The following is a 26,336-nucleotide window of genomic DNA, read 5'->3' on the forward strand; positions in this document are numbered from 1 at the left end:
AAAATATCAAATTGGGATAACGCATAGTATAATGACACTGATATGTAATATGTACTAAGAAAATTTGTTATAAAAGCAATTAGGATTAAATTTGGGGTAAATCATACTCCTCGAAGAAATCGTTTCACATATTCAAGTAAAACGTAAACTTTTAAATTCATAGTAAATCATACTCATCAACGAAATCGTTTTACATATTCGAGTAAAACGTAAACTTTTAAATTTATAGTAAATTTAACGGAATCGTTTTACATGCTCAGGTAAAACGTGAACTTTTAAATTTATAGTAAAATTAACGAAATCATTTTACATGTTCAAGTAAAACGTAAACTGTTTTGCATTTACCAGTCAGTGCTGGTATTGTTTTGTTTTTTTTTTCTTGCTTCTAAGATAATTAAACCTCTTTAACTTAACTTTACGTTTCGTCTACTTTTTTAACTTTACCACAAGTGGATGCTGCTTGCTCTCTTTAACTTAGGTATATGCATGTATGTATGTATTACATGTTAAGATTCTATACTAGGGTTATAGCCTTAAATTTGAATATGTTTGTATATTAATACTATATGTTGTTGCAGAGTCAAAAGAAAATGAAAGAACAAGGTTGAGGCTACAAATACGTATATATAGTCAGTATCGGAACGAACTCACCGCTTTAACCGCTGATATTCGTAGTCGTAATCGGGATTGCCGCAGGCCTAGGTTCGCTGCCCTGCGGTTGTTGTTGTAGCTGGTATTGTTACGCTGGTATCGTTGTAGCCTGAATGGTCGTGGCTGATAAGTTTGCGGCTAGTATTGTTGTAGCCGGTATGGTCGTAGCTGATAAGGTTGCGGCTAGTATTGTTGTAGCCGGTATGGTCGTAGCTGATAAGGTTGCGGCTAGTATTGTTGTAGCCGGTATGGTCGTAGCTGATAATGTTGCGGCTAGTATTGTTGTAGCCGGTATGGTCGTAGCTGATAAGGTTGCGGCTAGTATTGTTGTAGCCGGTATGGTCGTAGCTGATAATGCTGCGGCTAGTATTGTTGAAGCCGGTATGGTCGTAGCTGATAAGGTTGCGGCTAGTATTGTTGTCGGTGGTACCGCCTGATGTTGGTGTTAACATAAGTGGCCGCAGGCCTATGGTCGCAGCCCCGCTACGTGCGTTGCATCTGGTGGTGGCGGTACGTCTGGTGGTTGTTGCGCCCGTGGCTGGCGCTAATGAAGGGGTTGGGGGAGGTACTACCGATGGTGATGCCCGTGGTAATAGTAGGCACGATTGGTGGTGGTTGGCGCTTTGGTCCGAGGTAACCGAATGACCCGGGTGGCGATAAAGCTTCGTGCTGGCCTTTACGAGCCGGATGACTTGGCAATTTTGACGTTAGTTGTATTACGCGGCAGCGTACTTCTGGTCCTGGAGGCGGAGGTGGTGTCGGACGCTTTTCCGCAGGTGGTAGTGTTCTTCGTAAACGTAGAGGAAGGGGTTTATCTCACTAGGTGTGACTGTGAACACCGACCTACATTCAACTGGATGTTGTGTCAACACAAGACAACCGGTGTAAGGTTTATTACCACCCAAAAATAGACGCGTAGAAACGAGATTTGTCGGAATGAACGGTTTCGGTACTTTGCACTATCGACTCCTTCCTAGTTTCTGGGTATTTACCTGTTTACGCGTACAGCCGGCGAGGGTGTTTTGTGATTAGTTGAGTATCGTTGGGGAGGCGCAGTTGAAGTGAACAATAAAGTTACTGAAGCAGTATATTAACTGAGCTTGACGCCTTTGCTGTTGAAGTTGTGTCCCTAGGTGTTATATGATCCATTATATATAATTGCAGGGCCGCCAGAAATTTTTCTCAAGCAATTTACCAACCTTCCTCCTTTTTTTCTTGCCGGAAACTTATGCAATTTTCGCTAGTGATGGCCGGTCTGTTTTTTCCTTGTTTTTCGATACTTTTTATCGCAACTTTCGCCTCATCACTAGGTGTGCTCGCGCGAACAAGCTCCCAAGTGGACCGTAACCGTAGACCGTAGCAGCAGACCCTAACAACGGCAAAACCTTGTCTATTAAATCGATTCACGTAAAAATGTCATTAGTAAAGTGTGGATTAAACTTCCTTAACTCTAACACCATAGTCGTAACCATACCCATATCCATAACCATCTCCAATGTGATCGATTAATGGTGCCTTAACCTAAAAGTCGTGAAAATTTCTTAAAAATTACGAAAACGCAAAAAATTAAAAACATATTCCACAAAAAATAAGTCTCTTAGTCATAACGTATCCAAAACAATAAATAAAATCTACAAAAAGTTATTAAATTCACCAACTCAAATATTTTTAGGTTATGGATATGGCGAGAAACCAAAAACCAATTGGTTGGCTATGGTGTGGTTATGGCGTTAGCGTTATGGTATGGTACCATTAATCGATTACATTTATTTCCCTAAGGTAGGTTCGATCAGCTGTTTTATCTGGTTATGGCTTTATGGTTATAAGTCACCATTAATTTGCCCTTGAATAATGGAGATGCTATAACGAAATGTACTCATTGGGCATGTTAACTTATTCAAGTAAAAGCCTACAACAGGAGTATATGCGAACACGCGTCCAAAAATATCTAGAGGGGTGACCTCGACAACAATACTGCTAAGGCGGAAAAGAAAAATTGTATCTCTGTTCGGAGATATTTGGAGTTAAAGTTGGCAATTTTCATGTGGTTGTTGTATTGTTTTTGGGCACTGAAAAAGATTTTGTGTACAAAGGGTCGTTTACCTCTCTAAACTAACTATTTAGTAAAGGGATTTTGCACGCATTTAATTTTGATCCCACGTCATTGGTGGGCCGGTCTTCCATGAAAACTTAACGGAAAAGAGCTTTCCGAAGTTTCAGAATAAAAAGGTGAATACTCCCTGTGTAGCAGGACCGCACAAAAACTTAAATCTTCTGTCAAAGTCAAGGTAGGAATATAAAGTTCTAAGACAATAAGCCATTTTCTTTTATTTTTGTTTTTGTCAGTTCATTGCGGCTGCTGAGTAGCGTATCACACCATGTCGGCTCGCTGTTCAAAATCGTGCTATCCCAAAATATTTTTCAAAAATTTCCCATTTCATGATTTGTCACAAAACCGCCCTATATTAGAGTTAGATTGAAGAACGCTTCATCTCAGATTGCTTTTCATTAACTCCCTCTTATTGCAAAATGCATTGAACTTATGCTCATATAGGGAGCTTTGAAACAAATTTTGAGATAGTGCATTTTTGAATAAAATTCTAACGTACAGCATTCTTCAAACAATTTCTGAAAGAATGACCCAACCAACATAACTTTATCAATTCACGAAATATTTAGTAGAAAATGAAATTATTTCCTCTAAAACTTTTGGCATTTACAAATTTATTATCACTACTAATATACCACCAAAGATACTTGTCTACTACAATTTCACTGAAGGGGATTGAATTATTCCCAGTTTTTCTTACTTCGTAAAAGCAACCCGTCCAGATTTTTCAATTTGGGAGTGTCAAAAATCTGTCATCATTGAAGAAAAAACCTCTAGTAATTGAGTCATGCACATTGTTTACTATATAGTTTGGCAGCTTAATTCGAGGTTATATTGCGAATAGAGTGGAAGGCACTCGCAGGCCGTGAAAATAGGCACTCGAATGTAGTGGAATGAAGAACAGTAGGAAGAGCAGAGTTGCATTGGATCAATCGTTGCATCAATATTAAAGATAAATTTAGAAAAACTAATTAAATACTTGAGTATAAGCAAACATTTTCTTTCAATTACTGCAATTAAGGTGTCCTAGATGCTATATATTCCAAAATTATAACATTTTATGTCTGTTTAAAAATGTAACTTCAATTTCCCTATGATTTCCGTAATATGGCCATTAGTGATGTTTGTGTGTGTGTGCAAATTTTGAGCGAGCAGCTGTTAGTTGCGCTACTTGGTAAAGTTTACAATAGGGGGACTCATGTAACCGTATAAATGCCTTATAAAGTGTGTACACGTATAAAGCTGGAGTCATTGGTGCCGTATGTCGTATCGCTGTATCCGTATCCCTAACGTAATCAGCTGTTTATCTTTACGAAGGTAAACCAAAACCCAATTGGTTGGCTACGATACGGTTATGACTTTAGCGGCACCAATAATCGATTGCATTGATTCTCATAAGGTTGGTCGAATCAGCTGTTAAAAGGTTACCGATACGGTTACCGATAAAGCACCAATGTTTCCAGCTTAAATTTATCTAGTTTACGCAGGAGCTGTCAAATTTTGTATGAAAAATCATTTACACAATTTGTATAAATTTACGCGCACATTTCATTGTGTAAACGCGTTAAACTCAAAGGAATGCAACCTTGCAGACATTACAGACGGCATTTTCATCAAAAATATCCAACATCAGCAAGTAAAGGCGTTTTAGTTTTGATTTTTCACTTAATCTTGGTATTTTTTAATTTGTATAACAATCAAAAAGAATTTTGTTTGGCAATAATACAGCTGATAAACAATCAAGTTTATCAAGAGTATTACTAGGTGCGTTCATATAACCGCGTGTGTAAATGGATATAATTTTACACCTTATAAGTTTATATGCTATCATGAGTCCCCCTAATGATTGTTAACTTTACCAAGTAAACATAACAGACATAAAATGTTATAATTTTGGAATATATAGCATCTAGGACACCTTAATTGCAGTAATTGAAAGAAAATGTTTGCTTATACTCAAGTATTTAATTATTTTTTCTAAATTTATCTTTAATATTGATGCAACGATTGATCCAATGCAACTCTGATCTTCCTACTGTTCTTCATTCCACCACATTCGAGTGCCTATTTTCACGGCCTGCCAGTGCCTTCCACTCTATTCGCAACATAACCTCGAATTAAGCTGCCAAACTATATAGTAAACAATGTTTACAATGGTCATGCACCCTATATAGTTCTGTAGTGGTTTTGTAATTTACATGTGATTTGCAATGGCCAAAGGAAAGGTAAATAAGTAATTATTTGTGATATATCTTCATTTTAATCTATTAATTAAATAAAACAACATCTACTTTGTAGGAACCAGAGAAAAGAGAACGAGTAATTCATAAAAAGAAAACCCTAAGTAAAGTGAAATCATCAAAGCATTCAGCATCTGAAGATGACTTTAAAAAAATGAGGTCACTTAAACGTAAACAAACTGAAATAGCACGTGTGCTTCAACTGAAATGCGAAATATTGCTGCGGGGTAATCTATCCTATTTGGAATATACAGAACTGAAAGAAGAGATATGTAGGCTTAATGTCCTTAAAGAGTCATTTTCTAGACAAGCCGAGAGTTATGAAAGGTAGTGGAGAAATGGGATAGTATTTGTATATAATATACTCTTAATATATCATCTAGGAATTATATACATCAAAAGAAATGGTAATGTTTTGCAGGACGATGCACCACGTAATTTTTATCAAAAATTGTTAAAGAGGGTATCAAAAGAAAATACGCGTTCTGACCTTCGATTTTAAATCCAAAAGCGCAAATTAAAAATTTGGTAATAGTCTAGTTGAGGGGTCGACTGCTAATACGCCTCCAAAAATATCGAGAGAGGTGTCAAACGACGTCTTGACATCAGTATTAATAATCCGAAGGCGGAAAATAAAAATTTTAACGCGTTCAAAAGATATTAACGAAAAACCGAAAAAAGACCCGCGGGTACCTCCGAAACCGGTGGTCGGATCCATGGAATTTTTGCGCAGAACACCTTTCCGCGTTGGCGGCCTTCGGCCGCGCTTATAAAAAATAACCCTGGGCTACGCCATGCCAAGTCCGGGTGTGTGGTATAACCGTGGCTACTGCCACGGTGATGCACAAATATTTTTGTGGGTACAAACACAACAACAACCACATGGAAATCGCCAACTTCAACTGCAAATATCTCCGGACAGAGATAAAATTTTTCTTTTCCGCCTTCGGATTATTGTTCTCGAGATTAATACGCGTCTTTTGACACCTCACTCGATATTTTTGGTAGCGTATTAGCAGTCGACCCCTCAACTAGACTATTACCAAAATTTTTATTTGTAGCAAAACATATGTCGATGCAAAGGTTAATGTTATTGTTGTCTTTGTAACATTAACGCACACTAAAAATTAGATAGTGGACGGTCTTGTGAAACGTTACCGTAAGCATGAACTTTGTTTTATACTACAGTACGGCTTGACTTACTACGAACGTTAAGGAAACCTCATAAAGATAACCACAAGACGAATTAAGGCAGTGAGAAAGGGCGTTCGCCTGCTAGGTAGACCGGAAGCTTGTATGAGCACACAACAACTGTAACCAAAGAAGTAAAATTAGAGAAGCTAATAGGATCACATGCGGCGAAGAGATTCCAAACGCATTCTCAAAAGTGCAGATGGAGATACCCCAGCATTTACGCTTCCCGACGCAACACACAACTAAACCTAATCTTTTATTTAGTCCAGAAATCATTCATACCGATTAGTCCATAATCTTTTTTCCTGAAAACATTGGGAAAAATATTTAATTCAAGGGGTCTGTGTCGATATCGAAGGAGCATTGAACAACATTTAATTACCAAGAATTGCCTCACCTATCCGTGGCGAATCCTGTTTCACTAACAGACGAGGCTCTGGCGACCCTAAGCTCCTCAAGGAACTTGGGGGTGGGTAGGGAGGTGAAGGTTTAATGTGGCCACATAAATCGTTCCCGAGATGGTCGGGCTAGCATCTTAATGGTGCTGTGGTACCCGAGCGTACCGGATCTATATCCGACAAAGCACCATCACATCGATAACACTCCATAAAGCCTTCGGGGAGCAACCTTATGTTGTTGTTGTTGTAGCAACCTTATCGCTACAACAACAACAACCAGGAATTGCTCGGTGAATCCATTACTCTAAGAACAATACCCAAAACTTGCAGAAGAGGAACGCACACTCCCCAGGGAAACGCGTGTCACTCTAGCTCAACTTCGATCTGGATACTGTAACAGGTTAAACTCTTACCTATCCAGAATCAACCCCGACATTCAAAATGTGCCCTGCTTGCAATGTGTCCCCACATGACACCAACCATCACTTCAATTGTAATGTGGAAGCAACGCCTCTAACACCCCTCTCATTATGGTCCCCCCTGTTGAAACAGCAAGTTTCCTTGGACTCCCGTTAGAAGATATTGATGACAATTTGTGATCGGTCGCACCTATGGGGCGAAGCACAGCTACAACAACATAATTTAATTACATAGGCCGATAAGCTTTAAACACAGAAGTGAGCATATGCCTTTCTAACCACCTTTGGTACGTCGAACCTGAATCCCTTGCCAGAATTTTTAAATTGGTTATGGCTTTTGATATATTTGTACCTGAAATTCTCTGTTATATGTATTTACTATGAATTTTTGTCAAGAAAATTTATCATTACAAAATATTTGAAAGTGCAACTATTTTCCTTAAAATGTAGTTGAATTCGAAAGACTTACTTTTCGGCTTGAAATAGATCTTTAAACTGTACTAGATTTGCTGGCATTCTCTATACAGATTTAAAGTCTACTTCCAGGCATTTTAGTCAAAGAACGATTTTTGTAAAAGCCTGCTTGATACACATTTACTAAAATTCAACAATATACTAATTTGCAAAAATAAAATGCTGGATTTGGTATTTGTGGATGACCCTGTGGGTATTGCCCTCAAGCGAATTCCTCCATTATCACTACATCGCACACCTGGGATAATGATTGTTTATGCTCAGTCTGTCTTGTTTGATGCAGCAAAAGTAAAAACTAGTTCTCGGTCAAGATGTTTTTATAAGGCAAATTTTAATAAGCTGAATTATCTTATTTCTACACATGACTGGTCGGATCTATATGCTTGTAATGATATCGAGTCAGCAACTTCTACTTTTTACAGTTCTCTCAATGGCTTCTTTGAATGCGGTGTGCCTCTTCGCCACGGCTGGAACGGGCAAACCCCCGAGGTTCTCAAGAAATCTTGTGAGACTATATAATATTAAATCTAGGCTATACAAACGATTTAAAATATCAGGATCATGCTCCGTTTTTATAAATATTTAGTTGCTAGATCAAAATTTCATCGTCTTAATTCAACAGTGCTGTAAATGTTACTTAAACCGGTGTAAGCTTAAATTTTTTAACAACCCGAAACCCATTCGAAGAGAAAAAACATCAGGATTTCCGCCTGCTTTTGCCTATGGGATGTAAGGACGCAAACTCTGATGATGGTGTTGCCAACTTATTTGCTGAATTTTTTAAGTCGACCTATTCATCTGAACTTTTTCAACCAGATCTCTATCCGTACACCTTAGACAGTTTTTTTTTTGCGGGAGGGCCTAATGCACCAAACTAAAATGCTTTGGAAGGTTGAATTCTATCTTACTTGAGGAGCTGATAGCCATAGCAGCTAGTGCTCTGTTTTGTTAGTCTTAAAATCTATTTCAAGCCTAAATTTATAATAATAATATCTTACTTAAGCAGATTTGTATTCAAAATCAATTTTCTTTTTCTTGTTATCGCTACAACTACCTATAGAGCCTACGTTAATTGACTGTAATTACAAACTAGTGTGTTTGGAAGAATATTTTTCTTAGAAAATATGCAAAAATAGTATATTGCTGTTGCAATTTGCAAACCCACAAATCAGATAGGTACAGTATTTGACCATATACTGCTAATAGTAGGAGAGCTGGTAAGCATTTTTGAGCAGGTATTTGAGGCACAATGAAAATTATGTACAATGCTTTTTTAATGGTATCTAAATATAGAAACGCAGAACTGGCTAAGGGGTGGCGGGGCGATGGTGAATTTAACAAAAAAATAAATTTTTGTATGTTAAAAATGTTTTTGAGGTACTTTGAAAATTAGATATGTTAAAATTTATTATTTGAAAAATATAAAAAGAAATAAGCCAGATTATTAGGTTGGGTCTAAAACGTTGCCAGGTCATTGCAAAATAATTTCTTTTTTAATTGAAAAAATGTTTTTGAGACACTTTGAAAAATAGATATGTTAAAATTTAATATTTGAAAAAAATAAAAAGAACTAAGCCAGATTATTAGGTTGTGTCTAAAACGTTGCCAGGTCATTCCAAAATAATTTCTTTTTTAATTGAAAAAATGTTTTTGAGGCACTTTGAAAATTAGATATGTTAAAATTTATTATTTGAAAAATATAAAAAGAAATAAGCCAGATTTTTAGGTTGGGTCTAAAACGTTGCCGGTTCATTGCAAAATAATTTTATTTTTATGATTTAATCGGGGATTTCCCGTATTGCTTTTTTTAAATGTATGAAAACATTTATTTGAAGCAATTTTTTAATTTTTATAATTTATTTAAAAATTTGGGAAAAATTTAAACAACGTGACATCAGGACGGACAAGGCGACAGCTGTTTCGATTATACCTTGTAAATCTCTTCAAAGCCTTTTCTCCCGGGAGTGGGAGTCGAACCCGCACTCCTACGTTAGTTGAAATGGTTCCAAACGCATTCAGCTGCGTCATGCCTTAGTTGTTGTAAAGTTTTTCCCAATTGCCTTCTTTTTTTTGCATATTTTAATCTTTTACACATTGCATACTTCGTATGCAATTATGTGTTAAAGCTATGCTTGGTACGTATTGGTATTGTTGCTGTTTTTATACTCAGTTGAGCAGAGCTCACAGAGTATATTAAGTTTGATTGGATAAGGGTTGGTTGTACATATATAAAGGAATCGAGATAGATATAGACTTCCATATATCAAAATAATCAGGATCGAAAATAAATTTGATTGAGCCATGTCCGTCCGTCCGTCCGTCCGTCCGTCCGTTAACACGATAACTTGAGTAAATTTTGAGGTAACTTGATGAAATTTGGTACGTAGGTTCCTGAGCACTCATCTCAGATCGCTATTTAAAATGAACGATATCGGACTATAACCACGCCCACTTTTTCGATATCGAAAATTTCGTAAAACCGAAAAAGTGCGATAATTCATTACCAAAGACAGATAAAGCGACGAAACTTGGTAGATGACTTGAATTTATGACGCAGAATAGAAAATTACTAAAATTTTGGACAATGGGCGTGGCACCGCCCACTTTTAAAAGAAGGTAATTTATAATTTTTGCAAGCTGTAATTTGTCAGTCGTTGAAGATATCATGATGAAATTTGGCAGGGACGTTACTCCTATTACTATATGTACGCCTAATAAAAATTAGCAAAATCGGACAAGGACCACGCCCACTTTTAAAAAAAATTTTTTTTTAAAGTAAAATTTTAACAAAAAATTTAATATCTTTACAGTATATAAGTAAATTATGTCAACATTCAACTCCAGTAATGACATGGTGCAACAAAATACAAAAATAAAAGAAAATTTCAAAATGGGCGTGGCTCCGCCCTTTTTCATTTAATTTGTCTAGGATACTTTTAACGCCATAAGTCGAACAAAAATTAACCAATCCTTTTGAAATTTGGTAGGAGCATAGATTTTATGATGTTAACTGTTCTCTGTGAAAACGGGCGAAATCGGTTTATGCCACGCCCAGTTTTTATACACAGTCGTCCGTCTGTCCTTCCGCATGGCCGTTAACACGATAACTTGAGTTAATTTTGAGGTAACTTGATGAAATTTGGTATGTAGGTTCCTGAGCACTCATCTCAGATCACTATTTAAAATGAACAATATCGGACTATAACCACGTCCACTTTTTCGATATCGAAAATTTCGTAAAACCGAAAAAGTGCGATAATTCATTACCAAAGACAGATAAAGCGACGAAACTTGGTAGATGAGTTGAATTTATGACGCAGAATGGAAAATTAGTAAAATTTTGGACAATGGGCGTGGCACCGCCCACTTTTAAAAGAAGGTAATTTAAAAATTTTGCAAGCTGTAATTTGTCAGTCGTTGAAGATATCATGATGAAATTTGGCAGGGACGTTACTCCTATTACTATATGTACGCCTAATAAAAATTAGCAAAATCGGAGAAGGACCACGCCCACTTTAAAAAAAAAATTTTTTTAAGTAAAATTTTAACAAAAAATTTAATATCTTTACAGTATATAAGTAAATTATGTCAACATTCAACTCCAGTAATGAATAATAATAATTGGTACGTGGGCTTCTATGAACGGCTTATGTCTTAACCCTAAGAAGTCGAAATGTATAGTCATTCATAGAAGGTCACTAGATAAAAGTGGAATGGAAAATTTAATTTTAGACAACACTATTATAGAATACGTTGACACGGCAAAAAATCTAGGTATAGTTTTTAACAAAACCCTGACATGGAAAGATCACATCTTCCGCACAGTGGGAAAAGTGTATGGGATGCTTCGTACACTCTGGCTTACACAATATTTTACTCCGTTACATATTCGTCTACTAATAGCAAAATCGTACTTAATACCTACGCTCCTTTATGGTTGTGAGGTTTACTCCAATTGTGACTATGTATGTAATAGGAAACTTAATGTTGTGTATAACAACATTGCTAGATACGTCTATGGGTTGAAAAGACTTGACCACGTCTCTCAACATGCTTACAGGTTGCTAAACATTTCTTTCGATAACTTTATTAAACTTAAAACGCTCACTACGCTACATAAATTAATATATATGAAGGAACCTGACTATCTGTATCGGAGGCTAAATTTTCTCCAGTCGTCTAGATCTGTTCTCCTTACCCACTTCAGACATCGTATGCTAATATCTGATCGCCAGTTCTTCATTAATTCCATACGTCTTTGGAACTCGCTCCCTTCTAGACTTAGGCTTATAAGCAATGCTCTGCTCTTCAATAAAGAATTAACAAGTTTCTATAATAACCTAGACAATTAAAATACTGATTCCTTCTAAGCAAATGTACTCTATCATTCCTTTATTTCCCTATTTACTGTTTATTAAATATATTATTTGTTGTAACCTTTTCTTAGCCATAGTCATTAGCTTTAAGTTTCAAGATTAGATTGTTCCTATTTTATGCCTTTTACCGACTAGCACTGTAAAATAATTTTTGTCAAATTGTTGTGCTGGGATGAATTGCCTAATAAATACAATACAATACAATACAATAATGACATGGTGCAACAAAATACAAAAATAAAAGAAAATTTCAAAATGGGCGTGGCTCCGCCCTTTTTCATTTAATTTGTCTAGGATACTTTTAACGCCATAAGTCGAACAAAAATTAACCAATCCTTTTGAAATTTGGTAGGGGCATAGATTTTATGATGTTAACTGTTTTCTGTGAAAACGGGCGAAATCGGTTTATGCCACGCCCAGTTTTTATACACAGTCTTTCGTCTGTCCTTCCGCATGGCCGTTAACACGATAACTTGAGCAAAAATCGACATATCTTTAATGAACTTAGTTCACGTACTTACTTGAACTCACTTTATTTTGGTATGAAAAATGAATGAAATCCGACAATGACCACGCCCACTTTTTCGATATCGAAAATTACGAAAAATTAAAAAAAATGCCATAATTCTATACCAAATACGAAAAGAGGGATGAAACATGGTGAGGTAATTGGATTGGTTTATTGACACGAAATATAACTTTAGAAAAAACTTTATAAAATGGTTGTGACACCTACCATATTAAGTAGAAGAAAATGAAAAAGTTCCGCAGGGCGAAATAAAAAACCCTTTAAATCTTGGCAGGTATTACATATATAAATAAATTAGCGGTATCCAACAGATGATGTTCTGTGTCACCCTGGTCCACATTTTGGTCGCGATCTGGAAAACTTCACATATACAACTACCACCACTCCCTTTTAAAACTCTCATTAATACCTTTAATTTGATACCCATATCGTACAAACACATTCTAGAGTCACCCTGGTCCACCTTTATGGCGATATTTCGAAACGGCGTCCACCTATAGAACTAAGGCCCACTCCCTTTTAAAATACTCATTAACACCTTTCTTTTGATACCCATATTGTACAAACAAATTCTAGGGTCACCCCTGGTCCACCTTTGTGGCGATATCTCGAAACGGCGTCCACCTATGGAACTAAGGATTAATCCCTTTTAAAATACTCATTAACACCTTTCTTTTGATACCCATATCGTACAAACGCATTCTAGAGTCACCCCTGGTCCACCTTTATGGCGATATCTCGAAAAGGCGACCACCTATACAACAACCACCACTCCCTTTTAAAACCCTCATTAATACCTTTAATTTGATACCCATATCGTACAAACACATTCTAGAGTCACCCCTGGTCCACCTTTATGGCGATATTTCGAAACGGCGTCCACCTATAGAACTAAGGCCCACTCCCTTTTAAAATACTCATTAACACCATTCGTTTGATGCCCATATTGTACAAACAAATTTTGGGTCACCCCTGGTCCACCTTTGTGGCGATATATCGAAACGGCGTCCACCTATGGAACTAAGGATTACTCCCTTTTAAAATACTCATTAACACCTTTCTTTTGATACCCATATTGTACAAACAAATTCTAGGGTCACCCCTGGTCCACCTTTATGGCGATATCTCGAAACTGCGTCCACCTATGGAACTAAGGATAACTCCTTTTTAAAATACTCATTAACACCTTTCATTTGATAACCATATCGTACAAACGCATTCTAGAGTCACCCCTGGTCCACCTTTATGGCGATATCTCGAAAAGGCGACCACCTATACAACTACCACCTCTCCCTTTTAAAACCCTCATTAATACCTTTAATTTGATACCCATATCGTACAAACAAATTCTAGGGTCACACCTGGTCCACCTTTATGGCGATATCTCGAAACGGTGTCCACCTCTGGAACTAAGCATCACTCCCTTTTAAAATACTCATTAACACCTTTCTTTTGATACCCATATTGTACAAACAAATTCTAGGGTCACCCCTGGTCACCTTTATGGCGATATCTCGAAACGGCGTCCACCTATGGAACTAAGGATTACTCCCTTTTAAAATACTCTATTAACATCTTTCGTTTGATACCCATATTGTACAAACGCATTCTAGGGTCACACCTGGTCCACCTTTATGGCGATATCTCGAAACGGCGTCCACCTGTGGAACTAAGCATCACTCCCTTTTAAAATACTCATTAACACCTTTCTTTTGATACCAATATTGTACAAACAAATTCTAGGGTCACACCTGGTCCACCTTTGTGGCGATATCTCGAAACGGCGTCTACCTGTGGAACTAAGGATTACTCCCTTTTAAAATACTCATTAACACCTTTCATTTGATACCCATATCGTACAAACGCATTCTAGAGTCACCCCTGGTCCACCTTTATGGCGATATCTCGAAAAGGTGACCACCTATACAACTACCACCACTCCCTTTTAAAACCCTCCTTAATACCTTTAATTTGATACCCATATCGTACAAACAAATTCTAGGGTCACACCTGGTCCATCTTTATGGCGATATCTCGAAACGGCGTCCACCTGTGGAACTAAGCATCACTCGCTTTTAAAATACTCATTAACACCTTTCTTTTGATACCCATATTGTACAAACAAATTCTAGGGTCACCCCTGGTCCACCTTTATGGCGATATCTCGAAACGGCGTCCACCTATGGAACTAAGGGTTACTCCCTTTTAAAATACTCATTAACACCTTTCATTTGATACCCATATCGTACAAACGCATTCTAGAGTCACCCCTGGTCCACCTTTATGGCGGTATCTCGAAAAGGTGACCACCTATACAACTACCACCACTCCCTTTTAAAACCCTCCTTAATACCTTTAATTTGATACCCATATCGTACAAACAAATTCTAGGGTCACACCTGGTCCACCTTTATGGCGATATCTCGAAACGGCGTCCACCTGTGGAACTAAGCATCACTCCCTTTTAAAATACTCATTAACACCTTTCTTTTGATACCCATATTGTACAAACAAATTCTAGGGTCACCCCTGGTCCACCTTTATGGCGATATCTCGAAACGGCGTCCACCTATGGAACTAAGGGTTACTCCCTTTTAAAATACTCATTAACACCTTTCATTTGATACCCATATCGTACAAACGCATTCTAGAGTCAACCTGATCCACCTTTATGGCTATAACCCTAAATGGCGTCCACCTATAGAACTATGGCCCACTCCCTCATAAAATACTCTTTAATGCCTTTCATTTGATACACATGTCATACAAACACATTCCAGGGTTTCCCTCGGTTCATTTTCCTACATGGTTATTTTCCCTTATGTTGTCACCATAGCTCTCAACTGAGTATGTAATGTTCGGTTACACCCGAACTTAACCTTCCTTACTTGTTTGTTCTATTTATAGAACTACAACGAATTAAGCAATTTTGTCTGTTTGTATGATTTAATCGGGGATTGCCCGTATCGCTTTTTTTTTATTTGAAGCAATTTTTTAATTTTTATAATTTATTTAATAATTTGGGAAAACTTTATACAACGTGACATCAGGACGGACAAGGCGACAGCTGTTTCGATTATACCTTGTAAATCTCTTCAAAGCCTTTTCTCCCGGGAGTGGGAGCGGAACCCGCACTCCTACGTTAGTTGAAATGGTTACAAACGCATTCACCAACGTCATGCCTTAGTTGTTGTAAAGTTTTTCCCAATTGCCTTCTTTTTTTTGCATATTTTAATCTTTTACACATTGCATACTTCGTATGCAATTATGTGTTAAAGCTATGTTGGTACGGCGGTTTTCAAAGAAACTTTGGTATTGAACAAATGTTTTTGAGACACTTTGAAAATTAGATATGTTAAAATTTAATATTTGAAAAATATAAAAAGAAATAAGCCAGATTATTAGGTTGGGTCTAAAACGATGCCAGGTCATTGCAAAATTATTTTTTTTTTAATTGAAAAAATGTTTTTGAGGCACTTTGAAAATTAGATATGTTAAAATTTAATATTTGAAAAATTTAAAAAGAAATAAGCCAGATTATTAGGTTGTGTCTAAAACTGTGCCAGGTCATTGCAAAATAATTTTTTTTTTTATTGAGAAAATGTTTTAAAGCTCTTTGAAAATTAGATATGTTAAAATTTAATTTTTGAAAAATATAAAAAGAACTAAGCCAGATTATTAGGTTGGGTCTAAAACGTTGCCGGGTCATTCCAAAATAATTTCTTTTTTAATTGAAAAAATGTTTTTGAGGCACTTTGAAAATTAGATATGTTAAAATTTAATATTTGAAAAATATAAAAAGATATAAGCCAGATTATTAGGTTGGGTCTAAAACGTTGCCAGGTCATTGCAAAATTATTATTTTTTTAATTGAAAAAATGTTTGTGAGGCACTTTGAATATTAGATATGTTAAAATTTAATATTTAAAATGAAATAAGCCAGATTATAAGGTTGGGTCTAAAACTTTTCCAGGTCATTCCAAAATAATTTCTTTTTTATTTGAAAAAATGTTTTTGAGGCTCTTTCAAAATTAGATATTTTAAAATTTATTATTTGAAAAATATAAAAAGAAATAAGCCAGATTATTAGGTTGGGTCTAAAACTTTGCCAGGTCATTGCAAAATAATTTTTTTTTTAATTTAAAAAATGTTTTTGAGGCACTTCGAATATTAAAATTTAATATTTGAAAAATATAAAAAGAAATAAGCCAGATTATTAGGTTGGGTCTAAAACTTTGCCAGGTCATTGCAAAATAATTTTTTTAATTGAGAAAATGTTTTTGAGGCACTTCGAATTTTAAAATTTAATATTTGAAAAATATAAAAAGAACTAAGCCAGATTATTAGGTTGGGTCTAAAACGTTGCTAGGTCATTCCAAAATAATTTCTTTTTTAATTGAAAAAATGTCTTTGAGGCACTTTGAAAATTAGATATTTTAAAATTTAATATTTGAAAAATATAAAAAGAACTAAGCCAGATTATTAGGTTGGGTCTAAAACGTTGCTAGGTCATTCCAAAATAATTTCTTTTTTAATTGAAAAAATGTCTTTGAGGCACTTTGAAAATTAGATATTTTAAAATTTAATATTTGAAAAATATAAAAAGAAATAAGCCAGATTATTAGGTTGGGTCTAAAACTTTGCCAGGTCATTGCAAAATAATTTTTTTTAATTTTAAAAATGTTTTTGAGGCACTTCGAATGTTAAAATTTATTATTTGAAAAATATAAAAAGAAATAAGCCAGATTATTAGGTTGGGTCTAAAACTTTGCCAGGTCATTGCAAAATAATTTTTTTTTAATTGAGAAAATGTTTTGAGGAACTTTGAAAATTAGATATGTTAAAATTTAGAATTTGAAAAATATAAAAAGAAATAAGCCAGATTATTATGTTGGGTCTAAAACTTTGCCAGGTCATTGCAAAATAATTTTTTTTAATTGAAAAAATGTTTTGAGGCACCTTGAAAATTAGATATGTTAAAATTTAATATTTAATATAATAATAATAATAATTTATATTTACGGTCTTTAAGACCTAGTTCAAGGTAAAAAAAAAATATATATATATATAAATAAATTGTATACATTACATGCTTAATGACTTACAGTATAAAAATAATTTTGCTTTAAACTTATTAATATTTTCACAGTCTTTTATCGCATTTGGTAATTCATTGTACATTTTATAACCTATATATTCTAAAGTCTTCTTCGCGAACTCCGTTCTTACTCTAGGCAGCCTTATATTTCCGCTGCTTCTAGTTCCATAGTTATGTATTTCATGATTAAAATGTATTCTCCCGTTCAGATAATTCGGTGTTATTCCTAATTTCATATGATGTATAAACTTCAATGTGAAATAATATATCAACTGTTTTACACTGAGCCAGTTTAACATATTTAGCATTGTAGTTTTTGGTGTTCCAAGCGAACATTTTAAAATTAATCGCATTGCCTTGTTTTGTTGTATCTGCAGTTTTTTTATTTGTGTGTCATTTGCTATTACCAGGATTGTTGGACAATAGATAAAGTGCGGTTCAATAATTGATCGATAAACTAATATTTTCTGTCGTTGACTAATATATTTACAAGTTCTGTACATAAAACCAATTTTTTTTGCAATTTTGTTTTCTAAATAACTTATGTGTTCTCCAAATCTAAGGTTTTTGTCGATCCAGACTCCTAGGTATTTGATCTTGTCTACTTGCTGAATTTCAACATTTCTTATCTTCAGAGTAATATTGCTAAGGTTATAGGCACCCATAATGCTTTGATTTTTGCAAAATATCATACATTTGGTTTTATCCACATTCACTTTCAACTTTCTATGGCATAGCCATTTGTAAAGGGAGTCTAAGTCTTCTTGCATTTTCGATACCGCAAAGCCCGCATTTCTTTCACTGATGGTTATCAATGCATCATCCGCCAATAGTCGAATATTGTAATATTTCAAGCATTCTTTAATATCGTTAATATATATTGTAAACAATAGCGGTGCTAATACTGAACCTTGCGGTAGCCCAGTATATACATCAGCAACCGGTGAAACTGCACTTCCAATTATCGTCTTCTGCTTTCTATTACTCAAATAGCTTCTGAACCATTCCAAGGCTTTTCCTCTTATCCCATTATTAAACATAACATTCAGCAGTTCCTTTCTATCCACAGTTTCAAAAGCACGTTTTAAGTCTAAAAAGACTGAGATCACAACTTTCTTGTCAGTTATATCCTCTTTCCATTCCGCAATAACCATATTCAGTGCTGTTTCGCAAGAATGGCTCTTCCTAAACTCAGATTGTTCAGGTATAATAATTTGGTTTTTATCTAGATATGCCACTAATTGATTTTTAACCACCGTTTCCATAATTTTTTCATCTGCGGGTAGCGTATTAATTGGGCGCAGTTCCTCCGGCCTTACTGTATTTTTGACTTTTTCCGCAGGTACTATAGTTGATACTTTCCAGCAATTTGGAAAAATGCTACTGTTTATTGATTCGTTTATTATATCTTTGTAGAAGTGAGCAATGTAAATCATGGCATCTTTAAATACCCCCTCCGACAAAAGCTTTTTTCCACCATATTTGTTTCTAAAAGATTTAGTAATGTTCATTATATCATCTAACTCTACGTCGGTGAATTGAAAAGTTTCAATAGCATTATTTACACTTGTTTCTGCCGCAGTCGGGATTATTTCAATGCTATCATTAATTTCAGCTATGCTCTGTACAAAAAATGTATTTAGGGCATTGGCTATATCGTATTCCTTCTCGAGGCATTCACCGTTAATTGCTATTTTGCTAACGACCTTTTTGTCATCGGTGAGCTCAGCAAGATCTTTTAAAGACTTCCACATCCGCTTCATGTCTCCTGCACTATCGAGCACTTTATCCTCCATATATTTCTTCTTTTTATAAATAACAGTTTTTTTATATATTTTTTTAATGCCATTATAATCCTCCCAGTTGCCAGTATTTCTAGCAGTATTATAGGAATCAAGTTTTCTTTTGTGCATTTCCCTAAGCTCACGGTCATACCACTTATTCCTCAGTTGTATTTGGATCCTCTTCTCATACGTCAATGCTTGCATAGCTTCAGTTAAAATATTGTTCAGGATCTCAGTTCTACGTTCTACTCCTACATGAGAAACAGAGCTAAAGTTGCATGTTCGCAGCAGATTTAAAAGATTTTCTGCGCTATAGTACTCCCAGTTGGTGACAGTAGCAACTTTTCTCATTTTGCAATATTTAGCTGTTGGTACTTTGAAATGATCAGAAATTCTATATTCACTTACTCATTATTGCTGAACAATAAGTCTATTTTCGTAGAAGAGTGCTCAGTTATTCTTGTGTTGAAATTTATTCTTTGTACCATAGCCATTTGTGCAAATAAACTTATAAGCTGGTTTGAGTATGTTGATGATATATTCATATTAATATTAAAATCTCCAACTATTATAATGTTGTCAGATTCCCTGAGGTGCTCATTGATGACATTGTTTAAGTATGTCATGAAGTCAGCATCACTGCTATTTGGTGAGTGATAGAGTACACCAATTTGCCATTTTAACGCATATTTTTTAAGTTTTATGATAATGCACCACACATTCCTGTCAATAGCTTTATTACACATTATGCTATATTGTAAATTTTCATGTACATACATTAGAACACCACCTGTATGTCTACTGTGAAAAATATAGAAAGAAATAAGCCAGATTATTAGGTTGGACCTAAAACTTTGCCAGGTCAAACAGCTATGAAGGCTTAACGAAGCATTGCCTTCTTTTTCTCCTTTCGTTGTTTCGCAAAAATTAAATATACATATTGTAACGAATTTGCTTGCAAATCCTCTTATTTGCAATCCTCTGCTAAGTTCGAATCACTAAACTGTTGAATAAATAACTCCAATATTGAATAATGGAAAAATGGCCTTTATTAAAGTACTTCACAATAACACTTATACTTTGCTACTCGCTGACTTACTAACCAAACTGATTGATAACTCAAATGAAACTACTATTGGCCGCCAGATCGCGTGCTTAATCAAACTGATTGATAGCTCAACTCAAACTGAATTACTTCTTACTCGCTTGCCCCGCTTTTATAGTTTACGCTGCATACTTCTAGGCTCTTCGATTTCCAGAACTTACTAGTTGTTTCGGCTACAAAATCGCCAGCCACAACTACGTGCACAAATTATTGCTCTCTCTTGTGACAACTCAGATAAGATATATGCATGTGTTTGTGCATTGCCGCTCCGCTGCTTGTATACGTACATATGTGTAGACGCAATTATTTATTCGTTTATGTAGATACATAAAGATTGAATTATTGATGTGAATGTTTGTAGTTTACAGTCTCTCGCGCGCACATAGGCATATAAGTAAATGCATCTGTGTGTGACATCTCTCTGGGCTGCCTTATATATGTGTATACTTGATTTAATTATTAACGTAAATACTGCTTCGCATGGCCTTAGTATCGCCTTAGTGATGGGATAATTTAGTGATGCTAATATCCGTGACACTGCCCTCCACCTAAGTCTGATCGTCCCGATCAAACAAATCTCTCGATCTAAACGTTGCTAGCCTTTCCAAATGGACCACCTTCATTTTGGTTCGTGGTTTACCGATGGTTTGTATGCGGTACACTACATCGTTGATCCGTTTTACAACTTTGTATGGGCCTTCCCAATTACACTGCAATTTCGGGGACAAACCTTTTTTACGTTGTGGGTTGTATAACAGCACCAAATCTTCTTCCTGAAAACCTTCTGAATTAATTGCTTTATCATATCTGGCTTTCATCTTGTCACTCATAATCTTTGTTCGTTGCCTTATCAGATCATGTATTTCTCTTAGCTCTTCTTCCAAATCACTAGTGGATTTCCTGACATTTCTCTCCGCATTGGCATCTATCCCAAACTTCAAATCAGCTGGCAGTCTAAGGTCATTGCCAAAAATTACTTTTGCAGGGGTTTGGCCCGTTGTCTCATGCACTGCTGATCGGTAAGCCATCAAGAATAATGGTATGCGGGTATCCCATTCTTTATGGTACTTGTCCACTACTTTCCTTAAGTGCTCCTCCAATGTTCTATTGAATCGTTCTACCATACCATCGGATCGAGGATGCAATGCAGTTGTCCGTGTTTTTCGAATGCCCAATGACTTACACATTTCCTGGAACACAGCTGATTCGAAATTCCTGCCTTGGTCAGAATGTAACTCCATTGGTACACCATACCTTGCAACCCAATTGTTTATAAACACTTCTGCTACCGTTTCCGCTTCTTGATTTGGGATTGGGTATACCTCTGGCCATTTGCTGAAATAATCCATAACTACTAGTACATATTTGTTTCCGCCGTTGCTAGTAGGAAATGGACCGGCGACATCCATAGCGATCCTTTCAAATGGCGCACCTGAGTTATATTGCTTCATCTGGCCATGACTTCGTGTTCTGGGCGCTTTCGCTCTGCTGCAAACTTCGCAGTTCGCAATCCACTCAGTGACCGACTGACGGAAACCAACCCAATAGAATCTCTGTTTAATCTTCTCGAGCGTCTTCGTGATTCCAAGATGACCTCCGCTTGGACCATTATGCAGCTCGCTGAGCACATCAGGAATCCTCTTTCTGGGAACAACTATCAGTTTATTCTTGTATTTACCATCCTCACTCTCCCATACTCGATGAAGGCAACCGGATATCAATTCTAAACTGTTCCACTGTGCCCAATATGACTTCGCAATGGGACTCTCTGCTGACATCTCTTCTCTGTTTGGTCTTTCATTTCGTTCGAACCCTTGCATAACACGTGACAGATCTGCATCTTCTAGCTGGCACTTTCTTAGCTGTTCCTTGTCCCATTCATCTGTACATGTTATAGTCATTAGCCGGACATCTATAATGTCTTCTTTAGCCTCGGCTTTTGAACAGTGCTTGCATTCCAAACTACATGGTCTTCGTGACATTGCATCGGCATTTCCATGGGTACTACCTTTTCGATGCTCAATGGAAAAGTCATAGCTTTGTAGTCGCTCGATCCACCGTGCCAATTGTCCTTCCGGATTACGGAACTGCAGTAGCCATTTTAAAGCTGCGTGATCTGTCCTGACACGGAATCGCTGGCCGTCGAGGTATTTGTGAAAATGTTTAACGCACTCTACCAATGCCAACAGCTCTCTCCGCGTAACGCAGTAGTTCCTCTCTGGTTTTCCAATCGAACGGCTGTAATATGCAACTACCTTCTCCTGTCCATCGACCAGTTGTGATAAAACGCCTCCTATAGCATATCCACTCGCATCTGTATCTAGAATAAATGTTGCTCCTGGAATCGGATATGCTAACATTGGGGCAGTGCACAAACGCTCCTTCAATGTTTGGAAAGCCACTTCTTGCTCCTTCTTCCATTCAAAAGCTTTATTTTTTTTTGTAAGCTCATGGAGGCTATGGGCTACGCTTGAAAAATTTTGTACAAATCGGCGGTAATATGTGCACAGCCCAAGGAAACTTCTTAATTCATGTAGGTTCTGTGGTCTTGGCCAATCCTTTACAGCCTCTATCTTTTCGTTCGCAGTGCAGATGCCCTCTGTCGTTACCTTGTGACCCAAATAATTTACTTCCTTTTTAAACAGCGCACACTTTTTGGGACTTAACTTCAGACCAGCGCCAGCTATTCTTTGGAAAACTTCCTCCAAGTTCGAAATTCTTGCCCAATACGATGATGTCGTCCAGGTACACCAAGCATGTTTTCCAATGTAGTCCTTTCAATACCTGATCAATGAGTCTCTCGAAAGTAGCTGGTGCATTACATAGTCCAAAGGGCATTACTGTAAATTGCCAAAGACCATCTCCGACGCTGAAGGCTGTTTTCTCTTTGTCTTCCTCCTTTACCTCCACTTGCCAGTAGCCGCTTTTCAAGTCCAGTGTGGAAAACCATTTCGTACCAGAGAGCGAGTCCAGAGTGTCGTCAATTCTTGGCAATGGGTAGCTATCCTTTTTCCTAACGTCATTCAACTTCCGGTAGTCCACGCAAAACCTCATTTTTCCATCCTTCTTCTTTACAAGTACTACCGGTGAGCTCCAGGTACTAGCTGATGGTTCGATGACGCCGCTGTCGCTCATTTCTTGAATGATTTGACTCACAACTTCCCGCTTCGCCAGTGGAACACTACGTGGAGCTTAACGGATCGGCCTCGCATCTGCAGTGTCAATTTGATGTTTCACAACGTTGGTGCGGCCTGGTTTAGAATCATCCTGGTCAAATATGTTCGCGTATTTTAGGAGCAGTTGTTTTGCCTTACTCTGATATAGTTCCTCTAGTCCCTGCGTCCATGCCGTGGTGTCATTTGAAAGATCAGTATTACTAACTGAAACGTGTTCCTGGAGCTGTTCACAGTTAATAACTACTTCAGCCTCTAGGCATCTTCCCAAAATAGCTCCTTTAGTCAGTTTGAGTGGTGACTTGAACTCATTGAGTACTCTTACCGGAATACGTCCATCTTGTTTTGTCATAGCCAGGGTTTTTCCTACAAGTATGTTTAGTGCTGATTTGTTTGCTGCTTCGACAACCCACAATTTGTTTGTTCCACAATCTCCATCAACCTTTGCCTAGATGACTGCTTCGGATTTTGGTGGTATTTGCTGACTCTCTTCCACCAGCACTCGTTTACTGCTGTAGCCTCTCTCGTAGCCGAAATTAAGTGGTACATCCATGTTTTCATATCGCATCGTCTTGCTATGCATGTCGATCTTGATGCCCTGGTCGATTAAGAAGTCCACTCCAATTATGATTTCATCAACAATCTCTGCCACTATAAAATTGTGTACTACCGTGACGTTCCCAATTGCGACTTCACATGATACTTCTCCTAGAACCATGCTGTCTTCTCCAGTGGCTGTACGTAATCTTGCTCCATGCAATGGTGTTATCTTCTTGTTGACTAAATCCGCTCGAATGATGGAATGAGATGCACCCGTATCTACAGTCAGTAAACGTTCCTTTCCATCCACATGTCCTCCGACAGTAAGATTGTTTGACCTTCTTCCAATTTGTGAGATAGAGATTATGGGGCATTCAATTGAGTGAGCCAGCTGTCGCCCCTTGCAGCTGACTCGCTTTAGTTTAACGATTGAGTGGACTTGGAGATTTGCTCATCTCCTTCAGCTCTGCGTTTACGGCCACCCACATTGTTGGAGCTATTGGAACCGGTGCTGCAATGTCGTGCAATATGACCTGTTTTGCCGCATTTGAAACATTTAATAACTCCGGCATTTTTCTGTTGTGATCCCTTCAGTGCTTCCAAAATTGTGTCTACCCATTCTGGCCTTTCTACTTCTACACGATGAGCCTTATATGCTGGTTTACTTAATAGGGAGGCAGTTTCCTGAGTCAATGCATGTGATACCGTTTCAGCAAATGTCAGTTTTGGGTTCGCGTATGTAGCTCGCTTCGTTTCCACGTCTCGTATGCCATTTATAAAACTCTGGATTTTTACCCTCTCGGTGTATTCCACGGGTGCGTCCGCATTTGCGAGATGAGCCAACCTTTCAACATCTGAAGCAAACTCCTGCAATGTCTCATTTGCTTTTTGGTAGCGGTTTTGCAACTCAATTTGGAATATCTGTTTTCTATGCTCGCTTCCATAACGTCTGTCTAAAGCGCTCATCAATGTTTCGTAGTGGTTCCGCTCGTACTCTGGGATGGTCTGTAAGATTTCCGCGGCAGGCCCTTTCAGTGCCACGAACAGAGCTGCAACTTTATCTTCAGCATTCCATTGGTTCACTGCTGCGGTCTTCTCAAACTGTAGCTTAATGACCTGAAAAGGAACAGAACCGTCAAATGATGGTGTCTTTACCTTTGGATTACTCGCTGAAACAGCTGGGCGGTTTAGTTGTAACTGCTCCATACGACCTTTTAACGCTTCTATTTCGGCATCAATTTTGTCCTCGAGTTGTAAAATTTTTGCATCCTGCTCCGAAATTTGTGCCGACATTTCAGATATACGTGCCTCTTGCGCTTCCAGTTGAGATGCCAAATATGTCTTCTGTTCTTCCAATTGTGATGTTATACGGGTTTCCTGCGATTCCAGTTGGGATACCATATACGTCTTCTGTTCTTCAAGTTGTGAAGAAATTTGTGTTTCCTGTGCTTCAATCTTCGATGTTATTCGTGTCTCCTGCGCTTCCAGTTGGGATGCCAATTGCGACGACATTGATGCTACTGTCGATGTTTGTGCAGATATTGCAGCCAGTCTGCGATGTTTCGTTTTTCTCTTCAATTTTTGTTGTCTCCTCGCCATCAAGGTGAAAGACATACTCTTCCACGTTAATTCCCTCTAATTCCATTGCCTCTCGTAGTCGTGCCTGAAGTTCGAGTTTATTGCCGGTTGTATTCAATCCACGGCTGTCCAACTCCTTCTTCAGTTGCTGGATCTTCAATTCACTGAATTTTGCCATGTCCTTGTTGTCCTCTGGAATTTATTCAACAATTCCTCTTCTAACACCAATTGTAACGAATTTGCTTGCAAATCCTCTTATTTGCAATCCTCTGCTAAGTTCGAATCACTAAACTGTTGAATAAATAACTCCAATATTGAATAATGGAAAAATGGCCTTTATTAAAGTACTTCACAATAACACTTATACTTTGCTACTCGCTGACTTAATAACCAAACTGATTGATAACTCAAATGAAACTCTACTATTGGCCGCCAGATCGCGTGCTTAATCAAACTGATTGATAGCTCAACTCAAACTGAATTACTTCTTACTCGCTTGCCCCGCTTTTATAGTTTACGCTGCATACTTCTAGGCTCTTCGATTTCCAGAACTTACTAGTTGTTTCGGCTACAAAATCGCCAGCCACAACTACGTGCACAAATTATTGCTCTCTCTTGTGACAAACTCAGATAAGATATATGCATGTGTTTGTGCATTGCCGCTCCG

At 37.1% G+C, this 26,336-nt stretch overlaps 1 protein-coding gene across 4 annotated transcripts in view; it reads left to right on the forward strand.

Annotated features, from left to right (window-relative positions):
• Positions 1 to 4,861: 4,861 nt before the first annotated feature.
• Positions 4,862 to 26,336, forward strand: part of LOC137240900 (uncharacterized) — a 69,580-nt gene continuing 48,105 nt past the window's right edge. For 3 of the 4 annotated variants that reach the window (XR_010949852.1, XM_067767838.1, XM_067767839.1), the window contains exons 1-2: positions 4,862 to 4,986; positions 5,060 to 5,328. Coding sequence is in view for 3 of the 4 variants with exons in the window: in XM_067767838.1 (XP_067623939.1) it covers positions 4,972 to 4,986; positions 5,060 to 5,328 (284 nt within the window). In the remaining variant the exon portion in view is untranslated. Of the gene's footprint in view, positions 4,987 to 5,059; positions 5,329 to 5,384; positions 5,409 to 26,336 lie in introns of all 4 variants that reach the window. The other variant, XM_067767837.1, reaches the window with a different exon arrangement.

Source organism: Eurosta solidaginis, chromosome 2, assembly GCF_040869045.1.
Source record: "Eurosta solidaginis isolate ZX-2024a chromosome 2, ASM4086904v1, whole genome shotgun sequence".
Taxonomy (NCBI): domain Eukaryota; kingdom Metazoa; phylum Arthropoda; class Insecta; order Diptera; family Tephritidae; genus Eurosta; species Eurosta solidaginis.